We start from the raw sequence: 17,681 nt of genomic DNA on the forward strand, positions 1-17,681 counted from the left end.
AATTATCAGTCTTCGCAGATGATATGATACTCTATGTGGAAAACCCAAAAGACTCCACTCCAAAACTGCTAGAACTTATACAGGAATTCAGTAAAGTGTCAGGATATAAGATAAATGCACAGAAATCAGTTGCATTTCTCTACACCAACAACAAGACAGAAGAAAGAGAAATTAAGGAGTCAATCCCATTTACAATTGCACCCCAAACCATAAGATACCTAGGAATAAACCTAACCAAAGAGGCTAAGAATCTATACTCAGAAAACTATAAAGTACTCATGAAAGAAATTGAGGAAGACACAAAGAAATGGAAAAATGTTCCATGTTCCTGGATTGGAAGAATAAATATTGTGAAAATGTCTATGCTACCTAAAGCAATCTACACATTTAATGCAATTCCTATCAAAGTACCATCCATCTTTTTCAAAGAAATGGAACAAATAATATTAAAATTTATATGGAACCAGAAAAGACCTCGAATAGCCAAAGGGATATTGAAAAAGAAAGCCAAAGTTGGTGGCATCACAATTCCAGACTTCAAGCTCTACTACAAAGCTGTCATCATCAAGACAGCATGGTACTGGCACAAAAACAGACACATAGATCAATGGAACAGAATAGAGAGCCCAGAAATTGACCCTCAACTCTATGGTCAACTAATCTTTGACAAAGCAGGAAAGAATGTCCAATGGAAAAAAGACAGCCTCTTTAATAAATGGTGTTGGGAAAATTGGACAGCCACGTGCAGAAAAATGAAATTGGACCATTTCCTTACACCACACACAAATATAGACTCAAAATGGATTAAGGACCTCAATGTGAGAAAGGAATCCATCAAAATCCTTAAGGAGAACACAGGCAGCAACCTCTTCGACCTCAGCCGCAGCAACATCTTCCTAGGAACATCGCCAAAGGCAAGGGAAGCAAAGGCAAAAATGAACTGTTGGGATTTCATCAAGATCAAAAGCTTTTGCACAGCAAAGGAAACAGTTAGCAAAACCAAAAGACAACTGACAGAATGGGAGAAGATATTTGCAAACGACATATCAGATAAAGGACTAGTGTCCAAAATCTATAAAGAACTTAACAAACTCAACACCCAAAGAACAAATAATCCAATCAAGAAATGGGCAGAGGACATGAACAGACGTTTTTGCAAAGAAGACATCCAGATGGCCAACAGACACATGAAAAAGTGCTCCATATCACTCGGCATCAGGGAAATACAAATCAAAACCACATGAGATATCACCTCACACCAGTCAGAATGGCTAAAATCAACAAGTCGGGAAATGACAGATGCTGGCAAGGATGCGGAGAAAGGGGAACCCTCCTACACTGTTGGTGGGAATGCAAGCTGGTGCAACCACTCTGGAAAACAGCATGGAGGTTCCTCAAAATGTTGAAAATAGAACTGCCCTATGACCCAGCAATTGCACTACTGGGTATTTACCCTAAAGATACAAAGGGTGATCCGAAGGGGCACGTGCACCCGAATATTTATAGCAGCAATGTCCACAATAGCCAAACTATGGAAAGAACCTAGATGTCCATCAACAGATGAATGGATAAAGAAGAAGTGGTATATATACACAATGGAATACTATGCAGTCATCAAAAGAAATGAAATCTTGCCATTCGCGACAACATGGATGGAACTAGAGCGTATCATGCTTAGCGAAATAAGTCAAGCGGAGAAAGACAACTATCATATGATCTCCCTGATATGAGGAAGTGGTGATGCAACATGGGGACTTAAGTGGGTAGGAGAAGAATCCATGAAACAAGATGGGATAGGGAGGGAGACAAACCATAAGTGACTCTTAATCTCACAAAACAAACTGTGGGTTGCTGGGGGTAGGGGGGTTGGGAGAAGAAGGGTAGGGTTATGGACATTGGGGAGGGTATGTGCTTTTGGGTAAATTGGAAGTGGAGGTGAACCATGAGAGACTATGGACTCTGAAAAACAATCTGAGGGGTTTGAAGTGGTGGGGGGGGTGGGAGGTTGGGGTACCAGGTGGTGGGTATTATAGAGGGCACGGCTTGCATGGAGCACTGGGTGTGGTGAAAAAATAATGACTACTGTTTTTCTGAAAATAAATAAATTGGAAAAAAAAGATAAATATATATATCTTAAAGAGATATATGTCTTTTTCTTTCTTTGTTTTCTTTAAAAAAAAAAAGTTAAAAACAAACATAAAGGAACTAGTCAATAATTCAGTAATAGTAAGGGACTTTAACACCTCATTGATCATCCAAACAGAAAATCAACGAGGAAACAATTGCTTTGAATGACACAATGGAACAGATGGATCTAAAAGATTTATTCAGAACAGTGCATCCTGAACCAGGAGAATACACATTCAAGTGCTCCTGGAACACTGTCCAGAATAGATTACATATTGTGCCACAAAACAAGTCTCAACAAATTCAAGAAGCTTGAAGTCAAACCATTCATATTTTCTGACCACAACACTAGGAAACTAAAAGTTAACCACAAGAAAAAATCTGGAAAAGCTACTAATACATGGAGGTTAAATAGGATGCTACTAAGCAATGAATGGTTCAATCAGGAAATAAAAGAAAAAATTAAAAAGTATATGGCAACAAATGAAAATGAAAACACAAGGCTCCAAAACCTTGGGGATACAGCAGAAGCAGTTCTGAGAGAGAAGTATATAGCAATACAGGCCCACCTCAAGAAGCAAGAACAATCTCAGAAAGTTTAACTTTCCACCTAGAGAAACTAGGAAAAGAAGAACAAACAAAATCTAAAACGCACAGAAGGAAAGAAATAATAAAGTTCAGAGCAAAAATTAATGATATAGAAACTAAAGAAAAAAAAACAAAAACAAACAACAAAAAAAGATCAATAAAACCAAGAGATGTTTCTTCAACAAAATCAATTGATAATACTCTAGCCAGTCTTATCTGGAAAAAAAAATACTCAAATAATATCACAAATGAGCAGAAAATGAATACCATAGAAATATGAACAATTATAACAGATTACAAAAATCTATATGCCAACAAATTGGACAACCAGAAAGAAATGGATAAATTCTTAGAAACATAAAACTACCAGAACTGAAAAAGGAAGACAGAAAATTTGAACAGACTGAAAACCAGCAAAGAAATTCAGTCAGTATGGAAAAAAAAAAACCTCCCCAAAAATGGAAGTCCAGGACCAGATGGCTTCACAGGCAAATTCTACTAAATATTTAGAGATTTAATACCTATTCTTCTCAAACTGTTCAAACAGAAAAGATCCTAATTCAATTCCATGAGGCCAGCATTATCTTAATACCAATACAGATAAAGAAACCACTAAAAAAAGAACTATAGGCCAATATCCTTGATGAACATAGAAACAAAATTCCTCAAAAAAATGCTAGCAAAGAATCCAGCAATACATTAAAAATATAATTCACCATGATTAAGTGGTATTTACTACTGTGTTGCAAAAATATTCACAAATCAGTGTGACACATCACATCAGTAGAAGAAATGATAAGAACCTTATGATCATTTCAAAAGATTCAGAAAAAGCATTTGACAAACTAAAACATCACTTATAATAAAAAAAAAACCTAAAAAAATGCTTACAGGAAACATAACTCAACATAATAAAGCCATTTATGAAAAATCCACAACCAATATCATCCTTAATGGTAAAAAACTGAGCTTTTCCCCTAACATGGGGAATAAGACAAGGATGTCCACTCGCACTGTTTTTATTCAACATAGTACCGAAAGTCCTAACCACAAAAATCAGACAACAAAAAGAAATAAAAGGAATCCAAATTGGTAAGGAAGAAGTAAAACATTCACAATTTGCAGATGACATAGTACTATATATAGGAAAACTCCAAAACCACCAAAAAACTTCTAGAACTAATAAATGAATTCAGTAAAGTTGCAGGATACAAAATCCATGTGCAAAACTCTGCTGCATTTCTATACACCAATAATGAAGCAGCAGAAAGAGAAATTTTTTTAAAAATCCGATTTGTAATTCCACCCAAAATAGTAAGACACCTAGGAATAAACCTAACCAAAGAGGTCAAAGACCTATACTCTATAAAACACTGATAAAAGAAATTCAAGTTAACACAAACAAGTTGAATGATATTCCATGTTAATGGGTTAGAAGAGCAAATACTATTAAAATGTCTACATTATTCACAGCCATCTACATATTTAATGCAATCCTGATCAAAATAACAACAGCAATTTTTACAGAGCTGGAACAAACAATTCTAAAACATGTATGGAACCACAAAAGACCCCCAAATAGCCAAAGCAACCTTGAACTAGAAAAGCAAAGATCACAATTCCAAACCTTATGTTATATGACAAAGTTGTAGTCATCAAAGCAGTATGATAGTGGCAAGAAAAGAGACGCACATATTAATAGAACAAAACACCTAGAAATAAACCCATGAGTACATGGTCAATTAATCTCTGGCAAAGTAGAAAAGACTTATTCAATGAGGAAAAGACAGTCTCTTCAAAAAATCATGTTGGGAAAACTGGACAGCAACATGCAAAAGAATGAAACTGGACCACTTTCTTACACTGTACACAAAAATAAATTCAAAATGGATCATAGACATAAATATGAGATCTGAAACCATAAAAATCCTAGAATAGGACATAGGCACTAACCTCTGACATTAGCTGTCGCAACATTTTTCTGGGCATATTCTCCTGAGGGGAGGGAAACAAAAGCAAAAATAAACTACTGGGACTTCATCAAGATAAAAACCTTCTACACAGCGAAGAAAATAATCTACCAAACTAAAAGGCAATCTATGGAATGGAAGAAGGTATTTGCAAAAGACATATCTGTTCAAGAGTTAGTAGGCAAAATATATATTAAGAAATTATTAAACACCCACAAAATATATAATCCAATTAAAAAATAGGCAAAAGATATGAACATACAGTTCTCCAAGGAAGACATCTAGATGGCCAGCCAACAGACACTTGAAAAATTGCTCAATACGACTCATCATGAGGGAAATGCAAATCAAAGTCATAATAAGTTATTATCTCACATCTGTCAGAATGGCTAAAATCAAGAACACAAGAAACAACAAGTGTCAGCAAGGATATGAAAAAAAGAGACCGTCCCCCCCTTGCCCTGTTTGTGGGAATGCAAACTGGTGCAGCCACTCTGGAGAATAGTCATGGAGATTCTTCAAAAGTTAAAAATTGAACTACCCTATGATTCAGCAATGATACTACTGGGTATTTACACAAAGAGGCCAAAAACATTAATCCAAAAAGAAATATGCACACCTATGTTTACAGCAGCATTATCTATAATAGCCAAACTATGGAAAAAGCTCTAGTGTCCAACCATTGATGAATACATAGAGATGTGGTATATACACAATAGGATGTTATTCAGCCATAAAAAAGAATGAAATCTTGCCATTTGCAGAGCATAGATAGAGCTAGAGAGCATAATACTATTGAAATAAGACAGAGAAAGACAAATACCATATGATTTCACTCATATGTGAAATGTAAGAACCAAAACAAATGAACAAAGGCAGAAAAAGGCAAACAAATCAAGAAACAGACTTTTAATTATAGAAAACTGTGGTTACCAGAGGGGAGCTGGATAGAGGAATGGGTGAAATAGGTGATGGGAATTAAGCAGCACACTTGTGATGAGCACCAGATAATATATGGAAATGTTGAATCACTATATTGTACATCTGAAACTAATACTACACAGTAAGTTAAATGGAATTTAAATAAAAACTTTTAAACAATGTATCTCATAGTAAATTTATGATTAACTGTACCTTTTCCAATACAGACAACTGTATGAATATGACTACCTTATATATACATTTCCTATTATCAAGTACTTCACTATAGATGGAAATCCATATAAATATACTAAAATAAATTAAACTTCAAAAATAAGACTTATCTACAAACACAAAAATAGAAGGCAGATTTTTGACACTTGCTGGACACCACAATTTAGAGATTTTAGTCAAAAGCCTGCCTAAAGTTAGTTATATCAAAATTCCCATACCAAACAAAAGATATGGACTTAAACAAATGCTAAGATTCATCCAAACATACATGCTGCTCCAGTGACAAGTAAATTTGGGAGAACAAAATGCACCTGCAAGACATGACATTTATCAAGGAAATGCTTTGTAAAGCCTTAAAATATCTAAACGAGAAAATACTTTTATGAGAATGTAATTTGTTGACCCACAAATAATTGGCATTCAAGTGAAAAGCAGCTCAGGAAGGACACAGAATACTAACCACTCAGATCACCAGATTAAAAAAGCTTCATCCTGGAAAAGGAAGACTGCTATGGCCACATAAGCCTTCAACTACCAAAATTAACAAAGAAGAAAACTCAACCAGCCAGTCATTCTGAATCTATGATTTTGAGTTTTAATTTTTACTGATCTTCAGGCATGTCTGGAAATCTGCTATGTCAGTATTATGTTTTTCTCACATTCTCTAGAAGATTATACCGTGTGCTTAGCATAGCAATGTAAGAAAATACATCCAGTCACAACTGTGTGCTCACTCCTCATAGGGCCAACTGTACAGACAGTTGTAAGGTAACAGAATCAGAGCTGGGTAGGCTGAATTCTACAAGCCATTGGCTGTACTGACCAAAACAGCACTAACCAATCTAGTATCTAGCACAGCAGCCAGCTTGAGTAGCTTATGACTCAGAGGTGCCAAGTGGCCATGCCCCAGAGTGAGGTCAGGCTTAAAGACAAAACAGACGTGGGCCTAAATTGTGCATCTTGCTCTTACTGTATGGTCAAGAGAAAAATAATGCATCTAAACCACGGTTTACCCAGCTTCAAAACTGGAGTAGTATTACATCTGTTACAACATTATGGTAAAAAGATGACGGTAACCTATTTAAAACAGCTGGCATGGAAGGCATGTACTCCAAATCCTGATTTTGAACTTTGACAAAAGTATTTACACCAATTTATATCATCTTTGAAAAATAGATATATAATAGATATATAATAGATATATTATATATATATTATAATAGATATACATAATAGATATAATAGATATATAATAATAGCGACAGATACGCTGGGTCACAATTTGCATCTCTTAGGAGTAGGTCAAGTGGTGTGGTGGGAGAAAAGAGCCACCTATCCCCATAATTTAAATTTTTTTTTAGTCTAAGGGAAAAAAATGTAGCTGTACCCTACAATATACTACATTCAATTAAACCCAGTGTTAAACACTACAGACAACAAAAGAGAAAAAACAAGATATCCTCTCACCTTCACTGAATCAGTCTAAAAGAGGCTTACACTGAGTTATGAGCAATGCTAAAATCCAAGAACTGTCTTTAAATAGAAAATTTAATGATTATTTTCATATAAAAATTTGGTGGTAAAATCAGACTTGAACTTGGGCTAGAGGCTCTATAGTCTTTATTCCTGTCCTGAATGTAAACGTTCATGCATTATAGTTTTCTTATGTTGCACGGTCCTTAATCCAACTATTGATGTGACTTAACGTGTTATGTACTGCATTAACTTCTGAAAATATAAATATTCCAAATTTCAAAACATACATAGCTCAAAGATTTCAGATAAGGCAATCTGAAAATCTCTGCTTAAGGAAAAAAAGAAGTAATAGCGATAAAAAGAGATAAACTACCAAAGACAGAAACTTGGGAGTTAAGAATGTATTTTCTATTCTTCATAAAGCAGTAATTGCTTAGAACCGCCGATTATCCTATCATACGGACACAGTGACATGACCTACATCATTAAGTACTTGAAGAAGCATGAGCTGATACATATAACATGCTTCAAACAATGTCTGACACAAATTAAGTACCCAATAAATACTGTGTTGTAGTAGTGCCTAGAAAAATACTTTGAACATTTAGTAGGAACAGGCAAAGTGGTGAATACCTAGCTCAGACAATCTACTATATGTATTTTATTTTGTAATTTTATTTTTAAAAAACCCAAGGGTGTTCATTTGTCTATGCCTAGTGTTGATTCTCCCATCTGAGATAGCATTAGTGCAAATCACAGAGGGAGGTAGCAATCCCAGGTAAGCAAACAAGCATTTGGAGCTGATAAAGCACAGTTAGAGATCTAAATGCAATAAAAATATTATGTAAAAAGAAATGATCCGTGAAAGACTGAAGAGCAGCCTAGAGGAATGTTTCCAAAATTTATCATGCAAACTACTCAGCCAGAGTTTTTGCTCTAACTCTGATAACTGATAATATGCATATCAGAATATGTATATTCTGACTTTATATGGTGGGGCCAAACATCCTGCATTCAGATTCTCAGGTCATCACCATGTTGCTGATCCAGAGACCCACAGTGAGAGTGGGAGGGTCCCAGAGGAGTGGCCCTCCAAGTATATGAGCAACATCACAGTCTCCTGGAAAGTTATTAGATATGCAAACCCTAGAGCATGAGGAAATTTTTGGAGATAATTGATCAGTCATTCATATCCAGTCAGATTACTTTCCCCAAGAATAAAAGAACACTTTTTAAATACTTAAAAACAGCACACTGAAACACGTTACAGAAGAAAAACAGTTTCTCTCTGTATACAATTTCCAAAACTACAGTCATTTTAAGTACAATTAAAGTGTAGGTTTTTACGTTCTAAAAAGCCTGCTCTGATAAATTGTAGGCAAATATCATGTGCCTAATTGTTAGTAGGGGCACTGACCAACAACTCACAAAGTAGGTCAAGTCCATTGTACTTGGGTAACAAAGGTATGACTGTATGTGGAAACCAGACACATTTTCTATTTGCTTCTGCTGAGAACATAACCAACCACATCATAGTTTTAGCCAGCCGCTCCACAGTCATGTTTATACAATGCCTGGCTGATGTGTAAATACATGTCAACATTTTGATTTATAGCCTTAGATGATCTGTTTACATACACAGATACACGGATGTATAAATTATAGTACATTAATGGTTTGCAATACAATATTCTTGAAGGACAAAAACCTTGAGGATAGGCCACAAATATACAATGTCATGACCAGCATAAAAATTTCAGTTCTGAAAATATGAAGCCAATTGATTATTCAAAATCTGGGGGAAAGCCTCCTTAACCAATTGATGCACTCAGAGTTCAGACTCAGCATTTTTCCAACTTCCAAGTCTGAATGCCAAGTTCACCTCTCAGTCAAATCTGAGCACACAGATCTATCCTTCATCTATTTTGAGGGTATCAGTATCAGATTGTGAAGCCCCCACACTTGCTTCAGGATTGACGCTGTCATTTGTGCCAGGACCACAAGTTTTAACAGTGTTTCTGTCAGGACAGGTTTCTGATGTCCCATCAGGGAGAACAGAGGGAAGGAGGGAGGAAAGAGCGCTTCTGGCATCTGGTGAATACAGGCCAGGCACGCTGCTCGATAACCTACAATGGACGAAACAGTCTCTGCAACAAAGAATTACCTGGACTAACATACCAAGAGTATTGGGGTTCAGAAACCCTGGCTGAAAAGACGGAGGCTGCAAAGGTAGAGAATCAATGTCCCCTGTGCATCATGATTACATTCCCCGTACAGTGTTAAGCACAACGACAAATACTTGTTGATTATTACATAAACTACCTCTGTGTTGCTGTGAGGCCTAGAGATGGATTAAGGGGTTATTACATATGCAGTATCCAAACTGCAAAACAAAACTGCAGTCATTGTCAAGATTGAAAAGGAATTTAACATATCATCTAGTCTTATTTCTGTATTTGGGAGAAAAAAATACTTTCATATGAAAGATGTTACATCACATATTGATAGGGTGGTATTACGGGAAGGAGGGGGAAGGGGACAACCTGGCCTCTTAGTAAAAATAAGTGTCTTAAATTTATTAAAATCATTTTTTATTTCTAATAGTGTCAATGTCCCATACTTTTCATAAATTAAGTATTTCCTTTAAAAAATTAAAACTAATATGACATAACTAAGTGATATTTCACAAGCAGGAAACATAAAATGTAATTATTTTCCAAAAAAACAAATCACAGACCTCTGTGGCCTACAGGCATTTATACTTCTGAGAATTCTGGGATTTAAAATGTCATGAGAAATTCTGAACAGGCTTACATTTTTGAAACACAGGAACTGACAGTCACAAGGCCAAACATACCCTTAATAATCGATTCAGCTGCATACAGATCTCGTTTGTAGGTCACCTAAAGGACAAACAAACCTCATTAGATTTAACAGAGCAGGAAGGAATGTGAGAGCAATAAAATTATGCCCCAAAGGAAATGATTTATTTTGGAGAAACTATAAACATGTAGTACAGACAATTTCTAAATTATAATATTAGCAAGTTCAGAAAAATACATTCAATTTCTGAAAATTGCTGAATATTGGTTTTTGGATCTTTAAACTGAGATATTATGTGGCAGTGGTTACCAAAATCTTATGAATATAAGTATTATTTCAAAGATAATGTGGTAGTGTTTAAATAAGAGTACTAGTTTACTGGTTATTACTGTTTAATAGTCAAGGTGTATATTGTAAAAAAGGAAGAAAAAGTATGTATAACAAAAATCACTAAATCGCATTTTTAGTTGAAATGAGATAATCCTCAAAGATTAATTCATATCAAGAGGGACTTCATTCTGAATTGAAGGAGGTAGGTAGGTATCTTTATGTAGATAAGGTTCATCTTTCATGTTTTTTATTAATACGTGCATCTGACAGAGACTAAAGTGTGCCTTCATGTACACAAGAGCAATCATTATCTTTCGTGAAGATCATACATCCTCCTTCTAACTGTAACCTGCCGTAGTCCTAGGGCAGAGATTTCCCAGAACATATCCCATGAGCTCAAGCACAGAATATGTCAGGTTTTGGGCAATGCAGTATTAGTTCTTATGTCAGAACTGGAAAACCTAGAAGATACTACACTACTATGATGTAAGTGGTCTAAAAACCCACTTTGGAAAGTACTTACCAAGTGAGTACATTTCTGTGCCTATAATTCATGTACTCTTTTTCCCTTCAGATTATCTCGTAACTAGTCTCGTACAAAAACTTTGTTCGGTTCAGGTTGCTCAGGGAACTTCTACCCAAACTAGAGTCCCCTGCTATGCCTTTATCCTGGCTGATAAATACTGGTGCAAAACATTACCCTATAGTCTACAATTCAAGTAACAGCTAACATGTAACATAGAAAACTGGGGCACCTGGGTGGCTCAGTCAGTTAAGCGTCTAACTCTTGGTTTCAGCTAAGGTCCTCATATCAGAATCATGACATCGAGTCGGCCCCCCCCCATACCCCCAACGGGCTCTGCCCTCAGCACAGAGTCTGCTTGAAACTATCTCTCTCTCTCTCTCTCCCCCCTACCCCTCCCCTCCCTGCACTCAAAAATTTGAACAAAAATTTGACAAGATAGTTAGGTAGAAAACTGCAGTAGCCTTCAGTTAATCTATTGAAGTCACATATGACTTTGTTATATTATTGGCAAAACAAGCACATGCGAACCAAAACTGGTACTATAGTTACTGATCCACAGTGTAATTCCAGTACCTGGATAGAAAATAGAAAACAGACATTTAAAGGTCCATGCTATGTATTTCACCCAATTAAACAATCTACTGATATCATTCATTCATTCAATCAAATTTATCAAATAACCACTCTGTTCTAGGTCCTGTTCTAAGTTTTGAGGATAGAGCAATGAAAAGAATAAACAAAATTCCTTAATCTGTGGAAACAGTATTTTGGCAGAAAAATTATCTTATAAAAATTCTATCAGGTTAAGTTTTCCTTCTGTTTTCTTGAAAACCCAAAGTTAACTAGATCACTGAAATCAGGCTTCAGTATTTGTAATTCAAATAAGAAAACAGTGTTTTTCTTTAAAAATTTTCTGCTGGGGCACCTGGGTGGCTCAGTGGGTTAAAGCCTCTGCCTTCGGCTCAGGTCATGATCCCAGGGTTCTGGGATCGAGTCCCGCATCGGGCTCTCTGCTCAGCGGGGAGCCTGCTTCCTCCTCTCTCTCTGCCTGCCTCTCTGCCTACTTGTGATCTCTGTCAAATAAATAAATAAAAATCTTTTAAAAAAAATTTTCTGCTGTATAAGGTAAACTCAAAACTGAAATAGGAAGAGGCCTAATTACCGTTATTCATTTTGTGTTCCTTCTGCTCTGAGGAATAAAACTGCATTCAAAATCACAATATGGAGGAACTGTGAAAGTTCCTTCTCCTTTTTTTTCCAAAGATATCTTAATGATGAATTTTTTTAAGTTAAAGAAAAATTGGTCTCAAATCCTAAACTTCCTTTTCTAGTATTCCTGCAAGACTTAACAGTTTTGCATTGCAATCAATCTTACTTAAGATACATACTTACATCACCTAAAGATCCTTTCTCCACTATTATTAAAAAATTATTAACTGTATAAACAGGAAATCATCCTAAATTTTCTTTTGTCTACTTTTTCTTGTAGGCTGTAGATACCTACTATACATATATTATATCAAAGTCTTTTTTTTTTTTACTAATATCTTCTACATAGAGCCTTATTTAATACTTCAACTCCACCTCTCACCAAACACGGATTTAACAAAAATGAAGTATAAAATGTTTCTCACAAGCTGGTGAAGTACAATGTTTAAAAATAGCTTTATTTTTTTTCCTAATTGAAACAGTTAATGCACTTCAAAGGGAACAGTACTGGAAAATGTTGCAATTCTGAACTGAGGAGTTGCCACTTTTTCTGTCAAACTTTTACAGTAATATGGGTTGCCCTTTCCTTATTTTTTTAATTTTCAAAAGTTTATTAAATCAGTTTTGAAGTTGATTTCCTTCTGTCAGTATGATCTGTAGTTTTCCTTGGACCTTGCACAATACATTATGAATTAGTTACTTTAAAAAAAAAAAAAAAAACCCTTTAGTTACAGAAGAAAGCCCTCAATCCTCAGATTCACTTGAGTCACATTGCTCAGTACAGGCTCAGGAGCCACAGAAAGACCAGGGCTCAGGGTCCCCATCTGCCTGTCTCCTAGTTAAACTCACTTTTTGTCTCTTTGTGCTTCTCTGCAGTATTTCATCTGAGTCAAGTGTGTAACTAAAAGAAAAATGTATTCAATACAAGAGAGACTTGGAACTCGGGGCCAGAGGGAGTTTTCTGTCTCTGAGGCCAGGCCTCCCTCAGCTGCCTCAAGGTGGGTTCCAGAGGACACTATCCCACCTACCTGGGTCACTCTGTGGTGACAATATAGTAACTTCAGACTTTTCAGAGCCTCGTTCAGTTGGCCACCACATTACATGAATCGCACAGCACTTAGTCCCCATCTTTCCTGTTTTTTAACTTGTAAGCAAATGAGTATGTAGCTCCAATAATTAGAAGTCAGAAAATCCTAAATTTTAAAAAAGTAGAGCATGTTTATTAGATACAGATTTATATTTGGGAAAGTATCTATTTTATTTATTTCCATTTCATCCATTAGGTCTATCTAGAAAATACTTCTTTCCTCTAGACTGGATGAAAAATCTCTAAAAAGAAATAATGTTACCACACTGTATTTTTGAGATTTAAAAGAAGTGAGACTACTTGGGTTTTTTTTTTATTTTTATTTTTTAATTCTATTTATTTATTTGTCAGAGAGTGAGAGCACATGCACACAAGCAAGCACAAGCAGGAGGAGTGGCAGGCAGAGGGAGAGGAAGAGGCAGACTTCCAGCCAAGAAGGGAGCCTGATGTAGGGCTCCATCCCAAGACCCCGAGATCATGACTTGAGCAGAGGACAGACACTTAACCGATTTAGCCACCCAAGAGTCCCTGTTTTTGTTTTTAAACTAGGATGCCATGATACTTGGATCTTAAAAAAAAAAAAAAGAAAAAAAAAGTTCCCATCAAAAGGATTCCTGAAAAGTCAGTTATTTCAATAATATGTGATGACTCAAACACTTCAGAAACTCCTCCTAAACAAGTATTTTCAGACAATGAACACAGTTTAATTTCTTCAATACCTGGTTATAAATCTTTTATGCCTTAAGGATAGTTGTAACATTTAGAAACAAAAGGTTTGTTCAATTCTGTATAGTGTAGAAAATGGGCAAGTATGTAAGAATATTGGGGCAAAAATACAGTACAATTATAAATGACAGGAATGGAAGTTTTTATGTCCACTGGATGAAATTTTGTCAAATAACAGTATGTTCACTAATGTCTGGCAAGGCACCACCCCTCAGGGAAAGCATGAGAGCCAATTCCTATCCCAGAAATCAGTCCTGTTCTCTTCTGTGATTGGGTAGTCTTTGTCATGGGGAGTGGGGGATGTCCTCTACTCTGCATGGTGATTTAAAGCGCTAAGGTTCCCTCCAGGCACCAAAGGAGCCATTGCAAGAGATATGACATAACTGTGAACATTTACTTCTTGCACTTACTTCTACAAAAGAGTATGTAAAATACAAAATAACCCTCCCAAGATTTCTGGTGGCAATTCAAATAGTCCTATTTGGGACTGGCGTGAGACATTCTCGTCTTTCCTCACACCACTGTGTGGGCTAACTCCCTGACTTCTAAGGGGTAAGGGAAGGTATCGTGGATCTGTGTTTCAGAATCCTCCCTTATCTTACTTTTTATGGTAGTAAAATGTCTCCCGAAATGCATTTTTTTACCATTTCAAGATGTACGCGTCATGAGTCAGGTCATTGGCTCAGCGACCTGAATCCAGTACCGGTTTTAGCCGCATTGTACTAAATCTTTTTTCAGATCTCAATTTTTAAAAAATGGTAGCACTTTCGCATTAGTATAGAATTTGAACACTACTTTCTACTGTAGATTCCATTGCTTTGGTTTAAACAGAAACTGAATAAGTTTATCCTACAAAACGCCAAGGCCACAAAGTAATGAGAAGCCTATACTAAAGACAATTCATACAAGGTCCTGAAGAAGGTTCAGAGAGCTATACCAACAGCTAAGACAGTATCCGAAAGAAGAAAAAAGCAAAAGAAGAAAGAAGAAATGAGGCAGAAAGAGGAAACAGGGACCCTAAAACTACAGTACTTGAACTGAAAATAATTTCACCTCAATTGTCAGAAAAAATAAGGTATCAGAAAAAAGACCTCCTATCTGCCATTTGAAAGACTTTTTCCCCAATCCATTGCTTTACCTGCCCTTCTAGAATGCAAGATCCCATTATGCACACATTGTAAAGAATAAGGCTTCTTTACACCCCACCCCACCCCACCCTACCCACCCCAAAGTGAAACTAGAATGATGATCCCTCAGGGGCCTAAGTGTGGGGAATGTTTACTAATTTCCTAGGGCTCCTGTAATGAAGGACCACAAATTGGGTGGTTTGTTCTCTCACACTAGTAGAGACTAGAAGTCTCAAAGCAGGGGTCTGCATGCCTTTATATGTAAAAGAACCTTTCCTGGCCTCTTCCTACTTTGTCATGCTTGCCAGCCATGCTTGGCTTTTCCTTGCTTCTAGAAACAGCTTTCCCTTGCTTCTAGAAACAGCACCGTATTCCCTGCCTCTATTGTCACTGGTATTCTCCCTTTCTCTTTGTCCTTCTCCTGCATTTCTTACATGTTGAATTCACGGCCTACTCCATGTCAATATGACCTCAACTGAACTGACACTTTTCAAATAAGGCCTCATTCCCAAGTGCCAGAGTTAGAACTTGAACATTCCTTCAAAGGGGACACTGTTCAGCCCACAACGGCATGATGAAATGACTTACCAGAGTGAGGAGGAGATGCCCTGGGAAAGCCAATCCCTTGCCTTAGAGCACAGACATGTGCTCTTTCCCCATGAAAGGGAAGCAGAGCACCAAGACGTGAGAAGTAATACTGTGTTGTTGGAGAAAGCAGTGAAAGAGGAAGATTAAAAAAAAAAAAAAAAAATCCAAAACAAAATTCAAACAAATTTGTGAGGAACAAGTGGAAAATTTCAAGAGCAATGTGTTACTTTCCTCTCATCTGCACATCTCAGGGGGCTTGACAAATTTTAAAAAGGCTCTGAACACTCACAGAAATAGATCACCACACACACCCTTAAGACATCAAAAAGGAGGCCATGGAGTATTAAATGAACATGTAAGTAGCAATAAAACTTGTCTGAGAGTTTCCACTTCCCTCTCCTGTTGTCTGCTAAGTAAGTCTAGCACACAGTCAGAAGGGGCTGTACAGAGATGCAAGTCAGGATCTGTAACAAAACACCTAATTGGTAAACACTGTAGTCCTCACAATATGTTTACTTACTATCCTCTGAACCATAGACAAAAAAGGAAACACAAAATGAATAAAATGTTTGCCTGCTGGGATGAAGACATTTGGTTACCCTTAAAAGAATAATAATACTGCATGAATCTTCTCTACCAGGCTATAATCCAGGCATACCAGTATTTTGTAATTTCAGAACATTTTAAGTATATATGAGACAATCTTAGCATACAGCAAGGCCCATCATGTTACTGTATCAAATACCTAATAAAATTATAGGGCTTTCTGTTTTGTTTTTAAGTCAATGAGGAAATATGTTTTTGGACTCATATCATCTTAGAGTTAGGATGAATCTTACCAGATTTAGGTGGAAGCATTATAAAGATTTCACTCCTTACTTCAAAAGCAGCAATACTTCAAAAAATAAAAATATCCTACCCTATTTCAGAATATTCTGTTCAACACATTTCTACCTCCAGAACAAAGGAAAGCCACACTGTGAAACACTCCAGCCTCCACTGGACATTTTAGTAGGATAGTGCTACAATCACTTCATTCCCTCGAAAACAAAAAAGTTTGTCATCAAGAGTCAATCCTTCTTACATTCCAGAGCCTAACAGGTTACTGGGGCCACCAAGTGGGTCCAGTCACCCACCCCACTAAGTCAGGACTCTGCAGATATTTCCTGAACCCACTTAAGTTGGAGCTACCACCTCTCCAGGACCTGGAAGGAAAGCTTGCTACTGTGAAAAGCTGAGCTGCATCCTCAATCCAATGGAATTTAAGGAAACTGAATATAAGAATATAGAGAGAGAAAAGAAAAGAAAAATGAATAAAACCATCTTTTCAGCTAAAATGGAATCTGTTTGAATAAATTATCTCAAAGTATATTTTCTGCAAACCAAGAAATAGAAATGATACATTCTTTGATTCTCAGGAAACCCAGTAAAATTCTCAATGCCTTTAAAGTATACATACATATATATCCTTATACCTCAAAATACTGGTTCAGTATGAAACCAAGCATTTTTATACATTTCTTTATTTTCTTAAGCACCTGGAAATTGTTTATGCTTATAGAATGTATCTTAGGAATTACATATAAACACAGCCAAAATCCAAAGTAAAATGCCAACTTCCTTACCTTCCAGAGGTCAGGTGATCCTTCCACAAGTTTGGCATTAACGTGACCATATTTTAGAGCCAACTGCAAACACTCAGTTCCAAATTCCAAGTCATAGTCACTACACTGGGTAGAAAAAAAAAAGTTTAAATAAATTTAAACAAAACTTCTATTTCATATCAATATATAAAAGGAAAAGCCTAGAGAACTCACAAACTCTGATACTACTGATACATCAAGTTCCATAATAATTGTCCCTATGCCTGAAATGTCCAAAGATACAGGAAGTAGGCAAGTTGCAACCTTAAGTTTTGAACTTGAAACTTAAGGTTTCAACTTGAAACT

At 36.3% G+C, this 17,681-nt stretch overlaps 1 protein-coding gene across 2 annotated transcripts in view; it reads right to left on the reverse strand.

Moving 5' to 3' along the window:
* CRPPA (CDP-L-ribitol pyrophosphorylase A) overlaps window positions 1-17,681 on the reverse strand; it is a 305,237-nt gene that overhangs the window by 182,079 nt on the left and 105,477 nt on the right. For both annotated transcript variants that reach the window (XM_044246136.1, XM_044246137.1), the window contains exons 4-5: window positions 17,358-17,462; window positions 10,174-10,219 (exon numbers count right to left, since the gene is read on the reverse strand). In XM_044246136.1, the coding sequence (XP_044102071.1) occupies window positions 10,174-10,219; window positions 17,358-17,462 (151 nt within the window). The remainder of the gene's footprint in view (window positions 1-10,173; window positions 10,220-17,357; window positions 17,463-17,681) is intronic.

This window comes from Neovison vison, chromosome 4 (assembly GCF_020171115.1).
Source record: "Neovison vison isolate M4711 chromosome 4, ASM_NN_V1, whole genome shotgun sequence".
Lineage (NCBI taxonomy): Eukaryota > Metazoa > Chordata > Mammalia > Carnivora > Mustelidae > Neogale > Neogale vison.